At 43.1% G+C, this 14,967-nt stretch overlaps 2 protein-coding genes and 1 long non-coding RNA gene across 4 annotated transcripts in view; 1 reads left to right on the top strand and 2 right to left on the bottom strand.

Moving 5' to 3' along the window:
- The window catches only part of LOC121077122 (pre-mRNA 3'-end-processing factor FIP1-like), a 26,446-nt gene extending 14,334 nt beyond the window's left edge, over positions 1-12,112 (bottom strand). Inside the window, exons 1-8 of the mRNA XM_040572002.1 lie at positions 11,782-12,112; positions 11,318-11,357; positions 8,228-8,312; positions 6,858-6,964; positions 5,479-5,537; positions 4,304-4,414; positions 1,603-1,733; positions 679-803 (exon numbers count right to left, since the gene is read on the bottom strand). Of these exons, the coding sequence (XP_040427936.1) occupies positions 679-803; positions 1,603-1,733; positions 4,304-4,414; positions 5,479-5,537; positions 6,858-6,964; positions 8,228-8,312; positions 11,318-11,357; positions 11,782-11,875 (752 nt within the window). The 5' untranslated portion in view covers positions 11,876-12,112. The remainder of the gene's footprint in view (positions 1-678; positions 804-1,602; positions 1,734-4,303; positions 4,415-5,478; positions 5,538-6,857; positions 6,965-8,227; positions 8,313-11,317; positions 11,358-11,781) is intronic.
- The window catches only part of LOC121077128, an 18,234-nt gene continuing 14,646 nt past the window's right edge, over positions 11,380-14,967 (top strand). The window contains exon 1 of the long non-coding RNA XR_005823905.1: positions 11,380-11,595. This is a non-coding gene — a long non-coding RNA (uncharacterized LOC121077128). The remainder of the gene's footprint in view (positions 11,596-14,967) is intronic.
- The window catches only part of CHIC1 (cysteine rich hydrophobic domain 1), a 24,082-nt gene continuing 22,827 nt past the window's right edge, over positions 13,713-14,967 (bottom strand). The window contains exon 5 of one of the 2 annotated variants that reach the window (XM_040572007.1): positions 13,713-14,892. In XM_040572007.1, the coding sequence (XP_040427941.1) occupies positions 14,683-14,892 (210 nt within the window). In that variant the 3' untranslated portion in view covers positions 13,713-14,682. The remainder of the gene's footprint in view (positions 14,893-14,967) is intronic. The other variant, XM_040572006.1, reaches the window with a different exon arrangement.

Below are 14,967 nucleotides of genomic sequence, written 5' to 3'. Positions count from 1 at the left end.
AAAGCTTATACTCAAAGCATATAGTTGGTTGTCTCTCAGGCAAAGCTTTATTTGGAAAAAGGAAAGCTGGGATGCAAGAATGATTTCTGCAAGATAGGTTTGCAAAAGACATAACGTGAATAAAACAACAGAAACAGAGACCTCAAAGCCATTGCCTTTCTGGTTTCACATAGCGTTTTTCTGAAGTTTTTGATTAAAAACCAAAAAAACAAAGAACAAAAAAACACCACCTCACAAGGTCAAAGTGATTTTCCCTGCAGAGGCTGCCAATCAAAATGACTCAATCATTTTGCTTTGTCCAGCCTTGTGGATCTTCTCATTATAGGAAGAGACAAACTAGCATGCATCTAGCAGTGTAGTGCACAGGTTCAGAAACCAATAGCTCCTCTCATCAGCTCCCAAACATGTAATTCACTTCCACTTAAAGGCAAAGATTAACATCATGGGAGTAAGAATAAGCCAACTAAGCACAAGCAGCTAGCAAGGAATGCCCTCAAAGCTGACAGATTTGCCTTTTTTCTCCTATCCCAGAGATGTGCCCCTTCAGCTGGAATACAGGTGTCCCTCCCCATATAACACCAAACTGGGGATAACCCAGGTATCTATACATGTAGGTGGGAGGAGCAACTTTGTGAAGAACACAGTGCACCCAGGCTTTATGTCTGCGTCATCTCTTACCTATTAGGAGGAGGCCCAGCTTTCATGCGTCCTCCCACCAGAGCCAAGAAGTCTGTTTTGAATTCTGTTTTGATGATATTGTTTTCCACTTCTTTTTCAGCATTTCCTGTTCTTCCTTGCTGGACCTAAGGAAGGAAAGAAATAACACACAGGTCAATACTTTACTTTCAACCCAACAGAGTATCAGAGATGAAATCTCACTGAAGATCTCCACCGAGAAACAATCACAGGGCTCTTGCAAACAAGAAACCTATTCTACAGTCAAAGAGGCAGACATTTCTGTAAACTAGTTGGCTACGACAACCTGTTGTCCGCTTTTTCCCATTAGAAGTCCAGAAGTTTAATAATCTCACGTTCTGTTTCACATAGTCCTCAAGTCAAAACTGAAAATAGTAATACTTGCTCAGCTCATTGGTTCAAGTTCAGATTAACAACTGCTGGCCAGCTGGTGGACTTCTGCAAAGGCTGGTGTCCCAGGCAGCCACCAAACATGAAATGCAGAACTGCAACAATCTGCACAACTGCATCAGTCAATAGCAAAACAGCCATAGATATCCAGTTTCACTCAGACCAACCTTGAAATCATAGTTCCATCAATTCTACTCTCCTATCCACAGCATCTCCCAGCCAGACACCCCCATGGCTGGGTAGCTTCAAAGTCAAGTAGGAATTCACTCCAGTCATGCTGCTCTGGTGGTTCAAACCTGCCGGGCTGCTGGAGCTGTTTGTTCCACAGAGGAAAGATTTTTAGCACAGAAATCTAATCTTTAAAGATATATTTTTGTATTTCTCATTGCTGAAATGAACAGTGAACAGTTCAGTGTTAAGCTGCCTTGTGTTGTTATACTCTCACCTCTGTGATTACAAAAACACAGGCCCAGTTTTATTGTAGCCATGTGCAGGAATAACACATCAATCACCTACCGTGATCTTATTTTCAGTGCTGATGGGAGGAGCAGGATCCAGCCCAAGCTGAAGCCGTCGCTGCTTCTCACAATAAGCTTTCCATGTTTCTTCATTGAATCCGTAATTAAAGTAATCAGAGAGATCAGCACCTGACAAGGCAGCAGAGGTTAATATTGGGATTCTGGCAGGCTCACATTCCCAAATCGTCCTTTAACATCTCAAACGAAGTTAAGAAAACAAGTCTTTATTTACAGACTACAGCTTACTCTTCATTTCATTCTGTCAGAAAGCTGCTGTGTGCCACAGCTGAGACTGCTGCATCTTGGGGTGCGAGGGGGACTACAGCCAAAACAGCAGTGGGACTATTTGGGACACAGAATACAGCATGTATGCAGGCTATTAAAAGAGATGCTTATGACCAGTTATTCATCAACTGGATTTTTTCAGACTGGTTTCCTGCAATTTCTAAATGAGCTGAGTCTTAGGAAAGCACATGAACAACAATTCCAGTTACCACCATGAACATGGGATGGTGCCGCAGAACCTTCTTCTTGGTGAAGCTCGGCCAGCACGTTTTGCTCCTGACCAGCACTGCCCTTGGTGATCTGAGCAGAGACTGCGGGGCTCAGCCATTTGATGAAATGGGACTAAAGATTATTATTATTATTATTATCCATAGAGCTCATACTACACACGTAATTACAGTTCAGTCACAATCCTATGTCCTTCCAAGATTGTTATCTTACTTTGATATTCAGTCTCCTGTAAAACGTACCATTTCAGCATGAACACTTCTGAGCAAGAGAGGTGGCCACAAACTGTGTGCCAGGAAAAGGTAGATGTAGAGGAACAAACACAGCTGCGACTGTAAGGCAGCCCTCACAGCTGGAAGTGTTATGCAGCACCTCCTAGCCCTGTTGAAGTGTCCCTCACACATCCCCCTTGCAAAGGTATTCCTAGCCAGACTGATTCTAAAACAAGCAGCCGATCCAGGAGGGCTAAGCAAAACACTTCGGGCAAGCAAAGGTTGGATCTATCCAGCGACGTTTATCTTCTCAGTAGGCCACTCTTCCTGTTGTGCCGCCCAAACATGCAAATTTCACCAACACAGACTCAGCAGCATGACATTTACATATCTATTTTATCAGCCTTTATTTCAGCCCTCTATCAGTTTTTCCACACCGTATTTCTTCCTCTCCCTCACGTACAGATACCAACCTGCTGAACAATTAACTGTAAAGGATATAAACCTGAAAGGCTGTTGAGTAACAAGCTACTTACTTGCCATCTAAAATAAACTTACGGGCCACACCTCTGCAGACATCGTCCCTCTATTCACACTTCAATACTGTTTTAAGGCTAGCTGGCTCCGTTTTGGTCCAGGGATGTCAGCATGACCACAATCATTTCCATGCTTTATCTCTGAACTTCACTTCCTTGTTTTCCTTCTAACTTCTTTTCTTCCTAGCCCCCTTTCTCACATCACAATCAATGGGAAATCCCCTGCAGAAGAAAGGCTACGTTTTCTATTATGTCTGTACTAGCTACTATTAATCACAGAGCGCTTACTGCTGCTTTGATACCGTGACACATCAATGTAGTTATTTGCACTGCTATGCGCTGATGCCCTTCATTTCAGGTCAGCAAGAAATATCAAAAACATGCCCCAGACAACCTTATAAAAGTACTACTTACTAAACATGGTTATATTTCTGAAAGACAAATAGTGTACAGGGGCTGGTGGGGAAAAGGATTATTTCTGAGAAGAGTCGAGGGGATTTTATGCGTTGGCTAACATTTTGTTAAACATTTTATTAGATTAGCATAGCAAAAATTCGGATCTCTTTAGCTTCTTCATTTTTTTTTCTTCTGAATTTGATACAAGAGATTATTTGTAGTATCTTACAGCTGTCATACAAGAGTTGCTTCCAAGGAGAAATCTCCCTAACACAAATGAGGAAGACAAAAGAGACCATGTATGTAAGAGACCAGACTGTATGCTGCCTAGATAATATTCTATAGACGTGAGAAGTGGTGACTGCTTACTAACAGTCATACACCTAGGGGCAGAATCTCGTAAAGAATTAGGCACTGCTGCTTTTCTGAAAGAAAAATCCTAGCCTTGTCAGAGTAGAAAATGTTTTCTTCTCCTTCAGTCAATGGTCTGGAGCAGGAAAATTCAATAGCAAAAGCCTGCTTCCCATTATCTGTGGCTACGCGGTGATTCCCACGTCTGCCCTCTTCTTGGGGTACCTTCCCCAGGGCCCAAGTGAGAAGGTTGCACAGGGGTGGCTGTGAGCTTGGCCCTGGTATGACAGAATAAGCAAGCTGCTGCATGTGAAGAGGTGACCACATGTCACCAACAGCCAAATCTTTACCCCACTCGATTGACTTTAAGGCCAACAAACTCTATTGCATTGGTATCAGCACAATGTTTTCTGGAACTAGTGAATTAATAAAATTGAGCAATAAAAAAAAAATTGTTCCCTTTAGGAACGGAAATTAATAGAGTAAATGTAACCCAATTGTAGGTAAAAGCATGGCCTGATCTATCAGTAGACGTCACCAGTTGTCTAGACAGGCATCAGAGGCTGAGCAAAATAAGTTCTTCAGGCTTCCCCCTTCCTTGGCAGCAATAAATGAACAGGAATTACACGTACAATTACAAAGACAACGAAAACTGCACAAAATATTTACCACAAGAACTGTGAGGCCCCACCTGGTTTCCTCCATGGTTTGTCTTCAAATGAATCTAAATCCACTTCTATAACAGGCAATCCATTTATATTCCCTGCGGCATCTAAATCAATACCTTTGGGCTGCAACTTGGCTTTGGAGAGAGAGAAACTGTTACTACCTTTAATGCCTTTAATCCACTAATTTGCTGAACAGATTACTCCAGTTAAAAAAAAGCACTACTCTGAATTCAGTGCTGGCTTTACAACATGTAGGTAACCACAATCAGGTTTTTAATAAAAAATATTTTAGTCACTCTAAAAATAAATAGTCAGGGTATACTGACTGCACTTGCAGTTGCACAGCAGAGAGGCAAATTCAACACAGACTGGTACAACAGACAAACGGAATAAATTATTACAGCATGCATGCTATTTACTCTGAATGAATGAAAAAACTTTATTCTTCTCCCCAGGCAAAATATTTATTTTTCCCTCCCAAGACATGCACATTTTCTTAAAACAAAAGACTTTTTCAGGATCAGTCTTAAGAAGACAATGTATTCACTGGAGTCAGCAATAACCCACTGGGCTCAGAATCTCCAAGGGGAATTTGTGCTCGTCTCCTCAGTCAGAAGATGTGTCATTTGCATAAAGAAATTAATGGAAGGAAGTTTATGAAGCCCACAGAAGGACAGTCTCACATATGAGGAAGGACAGAATCCAGGTCCCAATATACTGTACAAATTAAACTGAATGGAGAGGAAATTTCCATCTGCAGGTGTAGGCACAGGTAACACTCAAGGCCAGTCTGTTTCTTTATTTTAGTATCTTACGCTGTGAGCAGCACAGTATGTTGACCGTAAAGTTATTCTTCAGACAACATAGAATGTTTGGCCCCCGTGCAACAAAATAGCTTAGAAATATTCTGGTTTTTGACAACAGAAGTATTAATCAATGTAGATTATTCCAGTTTAAACAGAATTATAGTCAGCTGGTTCAGTGATCGCTAATCAAATCAATCCATTGCACCTTGAACACCCAGGCTGCCCCAGGAATCCTTAGCTTTAGGGAAAGCTATTTATTATTCCTACTTTACATCAGATTCACTAATTTCATATCCTTCTGAACAGAGAACAAGATTTGCAGCTGTTCCAGCTGTCATTGCCAGAGAAGTGAAATACTGAAAAAATGTGTAGGATAAAAATGAGAGCAATACCTGAAGCTGATGCTCCATAGCCTCTACCCGTTTTTAAGTTTAGATTCATAGGAGTTCCCCTATATGGAAAAGAATCACTAGATTGGTATTCAAACATTATTTAGAGGTTTTCACAGAAAATACATTCAAGTCCTGACATCCTTCAGAAGACACTTTGTTCACTTGGGTTTATTGATGCCCCTCTGCGATTTTTAATACTAACTTGGAACACCTTAGGAAATGGCCTCAAGTTGCACCAGGGGAGGTTTAGGTTGGATATTAGGAAACATTTCTTCACTGAAAGGGTTGTGAGGCATTGGAACAGGCTGCCCAGGGAAACGGTTGAGTCACCACCCCTGGAAGTATTCAAAAGACTGTGTAGACGTAGTGCTTAGGGACGTGGTCCAGTGGTTGACTTGGCAGTGCTAGGTTAATAGTTGCACTTGATGATCTTAGAGGTCTTTTCCAACCTAAATGATTCCCTGATTTACTGTGATTCTCCCTAACGCTAACGCTTGAAACCCAGGAAACATGCCTATAGACTAACATCATAATACACGAGGGTTGTCTTTATCAAGAATGAAAAGGTATTTCACAGAATGGTTGTTAACCTTCTGCTCAGGAACTTGCCCAGAATTATTCAAATGGAACAGAACAACACGGAAATTGAAGCTGCACCTTTATCACAGAATGAGGAAAGAAAGGTAGATGAATCAGATTTCAGAAAGGTTGTCTGCAAAAACCTAGTGAACTGCTGACAGAATGGATGGAGTATTACTATTCAGGGTAATCCACCAGGCTCATACCACCTCCACCACAAGAGAAGGAAATTATCCACGAAATAAAAAAAAATAGAATGTGCTGCAAAGCATGTGCAAGTCATTTCTTTAAGAATAAGGCTGCTAACAGCAAGCAAAAAGGCTGTATTATTATTTTTATTGAGTGCAAATTAGGTCTAATTTTAAGTCAGTGACAGCATTTCCTGGTTTGCAAATTCAGCCTCACCATTTCTGAATCATGAAAAATCAGAGATCTGAAATCAGTCAGTTCACAGCTTTTGCGAATTCTTAACAACACAGACTTTGCTTCTTGAAGTTTTCACAGATGATAAGTTAAATATAACTTTCCAACTTTGACTTTGCTTGATCAAGCAATAGTAATTACTTAGCTCGTTTTCCAACAACAGCTCCGTGAATTATCATTCCGATTTTATGGGCCGATTTTCCAACAAGCAATTACAGGACAGAACCGCCCATCAGCTTCTAACCCCAGTCCTGCATTCTGGCCATTATTCCCATGTCTCCCACAAGACAGATTAGTTCTCATCCCTACTTTCAATCCCAATCAATGCGCTAGACCTACTTTGGATCAAAAATTGTCACGATAATTGCAATACATACATGTACGATGGTGCTCCCGTTTTAATATTGCCAATAGTAACTTTCACGTCATCATCATCGCTGTCGCTATCACTGTCTTCTTCATCATCTTCACCACTTGGAAGGGCCTTGCAATAATAAAAACACACAGGAACTTATTAATACATGAAACTGAGAAGTTTCCCTGGACAGTAATTCAAATCTTACAATGCTCGTATGATGATGTTACAAAGAATGATTCTGATATAAAGACATCGTTTTCTATTGCACTCCAAGGCTTTATAAAGTTGCCGATGGACACAAAACATGGAAGTAACCAACCTTCAACATAAATAGACAGGTGGCCATGAAAAAACTGCTGTCCTTTGAAGAAGCGACCCTCGATGAGAACCAAGTTAAGATTTCTCAAGGTGGGACTAGTTTAATCTCAGTCCAAAGAACTGCAACACATCCCACAGCTCCCTTCCCCTACTTTCTTCAGAACAGCTAGCAGTGTCCTGACACACCTCCTTCACCAGTCCATGGTCAAAGCATAAAATTGCAAACAGAGTCATCAAAATATATTCACCAGCCTTCTCCTAAGGACCTTGGACCAAATATTCTCTCACTAAAATCTTTGCAGTAGGAAGCTGCTGAAGAGCTCTGCTTGGCTTATTCAGCACATTGAGTTCCTTAACTTTACACAAGATCTATGCAGTTGCTGGTTTGACTGCAGTGCAGCTCCCACTGCAATCAAGAAAATACCCTTACTGCTGGCACACAAGAGCAACAGAAGTCTTCCAGATACCCAGCAGTGCAGTTTTGTAAGATTCATGAGCTGAATTAACACTTTGTCACTACAAAATGGTTATGGGAAAGGTGTTCTCAACGCTCCCTCCTTTTCCGTGGCACACAGGGTTGTCAGAACTCTCCACAAGCCCTCTCGACACACCCCAGTGGCAGAAAATGAACCCACCAAAAAGAGTGAAGGGAGTGGAGGAACAAGTCTACTCCTACACACTCAGCAATGAGCCGAGGTCTAAGGAATAATCAAGTCTAGACCCCCAGCAATCCCAGGACTTTGGGCCTTCTATGCCTGTGTTTTCTCTATTTTACTGACCCCAAAGTCATATTAAATATTGAGCTGGAGGCAACATCATGCTCTGCTTTTCCTTTCAGACTGCAGCATCAAAAGCCTTCCTTTGCAGCTTCAGGGGGCATAAGCAATACTTAGACCAAGTATTGCTGTGCAATATTGCTTCCTGTATGCAAGAAGCCACTATCAGGACACTGCAACAGTACAAATGTCATGTGTCAGGCAGCAGCACCAGCATCTTTACACACACATCTTTTTATCCATGAGTATTTACAAGCAGGATAAGTATGTCTACCGTTTGCAGTGGAACACATACATGTTGTGACATCTCTCGGTCTTCATTGCTGACAGGCCGGTTCTCCTGAGGAGCATCTTGCAAAGGATGAGAAGATTCTGCGTGTCTAGTAAATGCAACAGATAAAAAAAAGTAAGTGCACGAGCCTGATCTAGAGGTTTAACTACAAACATTTCTAACGCATTTGTCCAAGTGACTTTCATACAATGGCTTTATTCATGTAGTGTGTTTATTCTGCTGGCAGTTAGCTCAAAAACATGACAAAAAATTAATCATCCTTGCTTGGCTTTGCTTTTGTTGGGAAGAGTAAGTTTAGTGCTTCCAAAGAATGCCAGACAGGCAGCAAGCCTGCCTACCCCAACACCACTCAACAGCTAATATACGTGGCAGCTGTAATACCTTTCAGTTTTGGTTCAGCACAATCACAACTGAGAGGAGTAAGACCGTAACTAAGTGTCCACAGCATAAACAAAACCTCATCTTGTCCTAAGGCTGCTAATAATTACACGCGTCTAGTAAGGAATAAGGACATTTCTCCAGTAGATATTAGAGAGAAAATGATTTTAGTCTTCCTACAAATTGCTTACATTGCATTTTAACTGCTCATTATTGAAGAAACAATGGACAAGTTTGTACCCAACCTCCTCATTCCTTACAGGTTTGTCCTAATGCAACAACAGCCAGTTTCAGATTTGCCTCCAATTAAAGAGTTGGTACCAACGTTAACATTGTTTACCACATTTGCCAAGCAAGAAAGTCAGACTGGCATACACACGCTAGAAAAGAGTATGCTGAATGCTACAAAACTAGAATATGAAGAGTGGTCATTCTCTCATGTCATAAGCAAAACCCAGTAGAACTTCAAAATAATTCTGGCTTTTCAAGAGACTATTCCAATAGCCCAAGCCCAGGAAACTCAGTTCTGCCACCAGTGCTTTGTGGGAAAAAAAAAACACAAAAAAACCTTTGCTATTAATTTTAAAGCCCGTATTGGATAATAAAGATACACAAGGTTATCTTCAATAAGAAACACGTCACACCTAACAGAATCCAAACACTGGTCAGATTAAAGCCATTTCAGAGGCTGCAGGAAAGGAGACACCGAACAGATAAGCCAAAGATCACACTAACACAACTCAGACAGCAGTTATTGGACATAAAAAAGGACGACAACAACAACAACAGACAAGAACAATGTGAGCAGTCACTGAAGCTCCCAAACCGCAAAAGCCCCATGCACAAAGAACTTCAACAATCAAGCCAAGATCAAAGAAGACGGATGAAGGTTCAGCAGCTGACCAAGGAAACACAGGTCCCATTTTTGACATGTTCCTGAGGTGATAGTTGAAAACATGTTCAGTTATAAAAATTAGCAAAGATGTCTAAGAGAAACATCAGCCTCTAGAAATATTTCAAAGATACAGGCTATTGCACAAGGACCAGAAGATGTACCACTGCAGGAAATTTCACAGATGGCTCCAAAAACTTTCGCATTTTGTTTGCCACATCCAAGCAACTTGTAACATTGACCTCAACCCCAGAATTTTGTTAAGAATCCAAGATAACTGAATTAAGGAAGAGTGACAAGCATTACCTTCAGCTTCAAGTCACATGAAGTATCTGTGGGTGTGCATTAAAATTTATGAATCGGAGTTCAAATAAACATTTGCTAAGTTACAGTTGTTCCCTAACCTGCTTGCTTCCCAGGAATGAACAATCTGACAGGGCCACAGCCATCAGCTGCATGCAAAGAAATGCCACAGCTGTTTAATTTCCTTGGGATGCCAACACAAACCCCATGCATTGCTGACGTAACAGCATCCTGCACAGGCTGCTGGTATTCAGAGCATCTTTTAGGCTAAGGACTGTTAATGGGTACTGGGTCCTGTCCTACACTAATTTCTGCTTCATGGGTAGAGACATGAATGATAGCTGCTAACAGCGTAGCAAACAGTTATTTTCTTAAAGCATCCCTCATGTCTTAGTTTAGGAAGATATGCATTGTGCGACATAGGGTAGGGAGAGTGCGCTGGTGTGTGACCACTAATTCTTTGCTTCCACACGTTTTGCAGTGTTACTGTAGATGTAGTGCTTAGGGTTGTTGGAAACGCAGACTGTAAATCCCGTTTTTAAGATAAAATTATATGCAGAAGAAAAGGTCAAGGAACAATAGTTTCAAGCAAGCTATCAGTGAATTTCTAAACTAAAGGTTGTTCCTTCTCACAAAGCTCATTTTGATGTTTTTGGTAAACATTTACCACATCTGCCTAAAATTTATTTTTGGACAATTTGTTATATTCCGTAGGCACAGGATTCTTACTCCAGAAGTCGGATAGCATCTGTAACAATGTCAGAAATTCCAGATATGGGATTTACAATGACCTTAAAGGACAGTAAACACGACACTGAACTTGTGAAGGTACTGAGCACACAGAAGCTCAGTGAACATCTACTCTTCTGAAAACCACTTTGTACTTAAAAACAGCAAACGGAGCATCTCTGATGAGAGAAAACTCTGCTGGTGCAGAACACGCTACCACAACTATAAGGGAGTTATGGTTGAGAAAAGCAGGCAATAAATAGTTCCATACACAGAAAGCAATACTGATCGTTCAGTTATCCCCAGAGCTTTCTTTTTTTTTCACGGTTTGGTCTTACCCAAACCATGTACTCATAGACCTCAAATCATTTATTGATTTGATCGCGTCAAGATTTTAACTTAAGGCTCAAGGCTTTTAGCTTTTCCAGGCTAAAGCACATGCCACAGTTTTAACACCACCAGGCCAGCACAAAGTCCCACCCCCAAGCCACCCTCTTTTTCCTGCGAATTAAACTGGAAAATAGATCTGATTTAAACCTAATTTTGGGGAAAAAAGGGGGAGAAAGAGTTAGTTTTAGCTTAAGTCAATTGACTAACCCAGTTTGTCTTCCAGACGTGTAAATGCTGTGCTGGGCCAAGGCTGGCAGCTGGGGATGACCCCGTGGGATGGGAAAGGGATGCTGCTTCTGGCAACAGCTCTGCTCTAAGGCGTTCATCATGCTACACTGCGCACAACACGATCTTCTATGTAACACAGAGTCTTACAATGAATAAACAGCCTCTGGACTTACCCAGAAATTGGTCCATCTTCTTGCTTGCCAGTGGTGTCGTCTGCAAAAACAACAATAATAATAAAAAGCAAAGTTAGTCAAGTGAGGGGAAGAAGGCTGAGCTTCAGTACAAAACGCGTCACGGCTAACGAAACGCCTAGGAGTGACAGGGTGGTGTAACCCCAAAGTTCTCCCTATGATAAATTTCAACGAGAAGGAAACAAAGCCTGTCTGCACAAGTCCCACAGCGCGGAGAGCTGAATTTGAACTACGCATCCGAAGCCAGGGCACGAGCAAAGGTAAGCATCACACAAGGAACTTCAGTCAGGTCTTCAGGGAGTTTTAAGGCGCCAGGGGAGAAGAAATAAAGGGATTTAAGCGGGGAAGTCCGCGGGGAAGCCGCCCGCAACCCTCGGACACACGGCAGCCCGGGGGTCCCCCTGCTGACGGCCCGGGGCCCATGAGGGTGTCCCGGCGGTACCTACCCCCGTACAGCCAGTGCTCCTCGTCCTCCTCCGCCTCCAGCGGCGCCGCGCCCTGCACCGTACCGGCCGCCGGCGGCTCCAGGTCGGTGGCCATGGCCGCCGGGGGGCTGAGGGGAGCGGGACGACGACGACAAGGAGGAGGAGGAGGAGGGCGAGCAGCGGCCTCCCCCGGGCCCCGCTACGCTCCCGCCGCGGCCTGAGGCGAGGCCGCGCATCCGCTGCGCCCGGCGCGGGGCGGGGAGGGCCGCGGGCGGCGGGCTATGGCGCCGCCATGGCTCCTGCTGCGGAAGGAGGCCGGCGGGCCCCGGCCCTGGCGCCGCCCGCCCGCCGCCACAAAAGCGGGGCCCCGCGCTGAGGGGAAGGGAACGGGGGGGACGCATGCGCGGGGCGGGGGGCGCATGCGCTGACAGAACGTGGCGGGCAGCCGCCAGCCCGCCCCCCCCGGCCTCCGCGCCTTAGGCTCGGGCGGCCGGGGGATGGCGCTGAGGGGGCAGCGGCTACCCGCAGGGCGGCGAGGCTGTGGAGGCACATGAGGGTTGTGGTGGGTAGATGGGGTGTTCATGAACCGCCCTGGTGGCTGTGAAACATCTCCCTGCGTGGTGGTAGGACTCACGTGCCCCTTTTTTTGGCTTTGCGCCTCACAACCAAGGACACCCCTTTACAGCCTCAAGCCGTAGCTCCCAAAGGTTGCTCTTCTCCAACCCTGAGCTCTCTGGTAGCTTCTACTTCTGACAGAACCACACTATTCACTTGTAGGCTGCACATCATCTGCCCTCAGATCCCTTAATTCCACCACAACTACACAGAAACTTACAGCAATGTGATTTCCAGCGTTAACCGATGCTACCAAAAATGATCATACTTGAATGGTATTCCAAGAATGATAAAGTTGCCTTTATCGTTTCATCATAATCCAAGAGTGATAAAGTTGCCTTTTCCACGCACTGAAAAACAACAAAATATTACATCAAAAGTGTGCCCGTGAAGCATCTCTTCTCCTAGTGGTTTGAGGGAGGCTAACGATCCATTCTTCCTTCTTGCTCCCTGCTTTCTGCTACAGGTGGAAAGAAACGCCACATGTGCGCTCACCACAGCAATGGGGCTGGAAATTAGGCAATAGTTCCACAGGAAAACAGGGAGCCCCAGGGCATGCTGAGAGCAGCCCCCGAGGCCCCTTGGTGATACACAGCCAGTGGTTTCAGATCAGCCCATGCTAATGAAAAAACGTTCTGGCGGAAAACTGCCACTCATACAAAGAGCCTGTGCAGCGGCCAACAACTCTTGTTGCCTAATAACAGATTTTAGGGTAATTTTTTTCCCCCCCAGACAGTCCCAAAATAGCACTTGAGCTAAAAAATAAAAATAAAAAAAAATAAAACCCAACAGAAATTAAATTAGATTTGAAAGGCACTTATTTGTACTTTGATGGAAAGAGCAGCTGACTCCTCAGTTTCCAATTTACACCTTTGCACTTCATAAACTTGCTCAGATTAAGATTTGGAGTGACACTCTGTGGCTACTGATTTCACAGTCCAATGGCAGTCATTTTAGGGTCAAACTAAATTTGTCTTTGACAAAGGATGAAGTGTTCAGCTATGTAGGAGACCAGCATGGAATTAAGCTCATGAGCTGCCCTGCTGAAGCGTACCACATCGCTGCAGTCTCTCTGAGCCATGCCCATACGTGATCTGAGTTCTCTGTCACTTTATGCACTCAACTTTAGGAATGTTAAAAAAGGCTATTGTTTGCAGAAAGTCCTAACAGTCTATATTCTGCAAGTGGAATGGCTTCAAAGCATCTCAAATTGGGCATTCAACACAACCAATGGGCATCCTAGTGTATAGTCTACTACTGCCACAACAAAGGTCCCACCAGACTGCAAGGGCTGGTGTAAAACAAGCATCATCACGAAATTCAACAGTACAGAAATATAAAATGACGAGTCTGAAGTGATGGGACTAGTGACAAGAGTGTCTGTTGGGAGCTCCTAACTGGAATTGACTGAAGAAAGAAACTCCCAAATTTATCAGACTGGCTATAAATCAGAAATACAATAGAGCCATTACGAAAACAAATGTGATCCTTTAAGTTTAATGAGTCACATTATTCTCACAGAAGAGGAAACTATTATATTGTTACACCTGGTGCCATTAGCCATGCTATAGACATCAGCCATTATCTGGAACACCAGATCCTTTTTAGTCACCCATATTGAAGGAAAATTAATTCAAATGGGAATAAATGCAAGCAAATGGAAAGAAAGCGGGATGATCAGAAACAGAGAATTTTGCTTTTGAAAGAAGATTAGCATTTTGTCAAGCAAATGAAGACTAAGAAGATTCATAAAAAAGCTTAACTAGAAAAATGAACTCAGCTGGAACATTTCAACAGTTTGTTATGAACAGTAGTGATAGGAAAGATGCATAACATTCTAAATAAATTGGCATGGACATTATAATAAGCTTCATTACTGAAAAGTACTGAAACTACCTTCCAATAGTAGATTCCAATAGTAGAAGTGGGAGCCAAATGCCAAATATTCTTAAGATGGACCTTTGCAGTAGTCTAGGCAAGCACATCTCGTAAGTCCTAATTGGATCAACTCCATGGCTCAGCCAAACGTTCCTATATTTGGCATAGCAACAAAGGAACATTCTCTAAATTTCTCAAATAATATTCAGTAGCAGTTACATGCCTAAACAGCACATAAACCCAGGTGCTCCTGTATTTGTCCAAAACAGCCAAGGACACCAATTTTCAGCATAAAGTGTTGCACGTGCCTATTTTGGGAATGCAACATTTTCCCCTCAGGAATGAACTAAAGGCTTTAATTTTAAGTCCTGCTTTCACAGCTACAAAGTTAGCCTGTTAACACACACAAAAGGCTGCATTGTCCTACATTCACGATCCTCTCCATAAGCCAGTGATTTGTTTCCTGAACACGCTATCCATCCTCAGGTTAGGCTCCCTTTGCAGTGCTACTGCAACAGAATAGGAAAAAGCCTCTGCTCTTCTCAGTTCTCTGAGCTCAGCATCACCACACTGCAGCAGTGTATCACGGATGCTCTGGATATCAAAGGAAGGCGGCAGCAAGAGACTCCTGAAAGAAATCTTTACAATAGAGGGTCTGTACGCCAACTGAACAAGTTATGTGGAAGACTAAATGTCATGATCATTCTACTGTTT

Source organism: Cygnus olor, chromosome 13 (assembly GCF_009769625.2).
Source record: "Cygnus olor isolate bCygOlo1 chromosome 13, bCygOlo1.pri.v2, whole genome shotgun sequence".
Lineage (NCBI taxonomy): Eukaryota > Metazoa > Chordata > Aves > Anseriformes > Anatidae > Cygnus > Cygnus olor.
The sequence above is the reverse complement of the archived record's forward strand: the minus strand, read 5'-3'. Positions and strand labels throughout refer to the sequence as shown.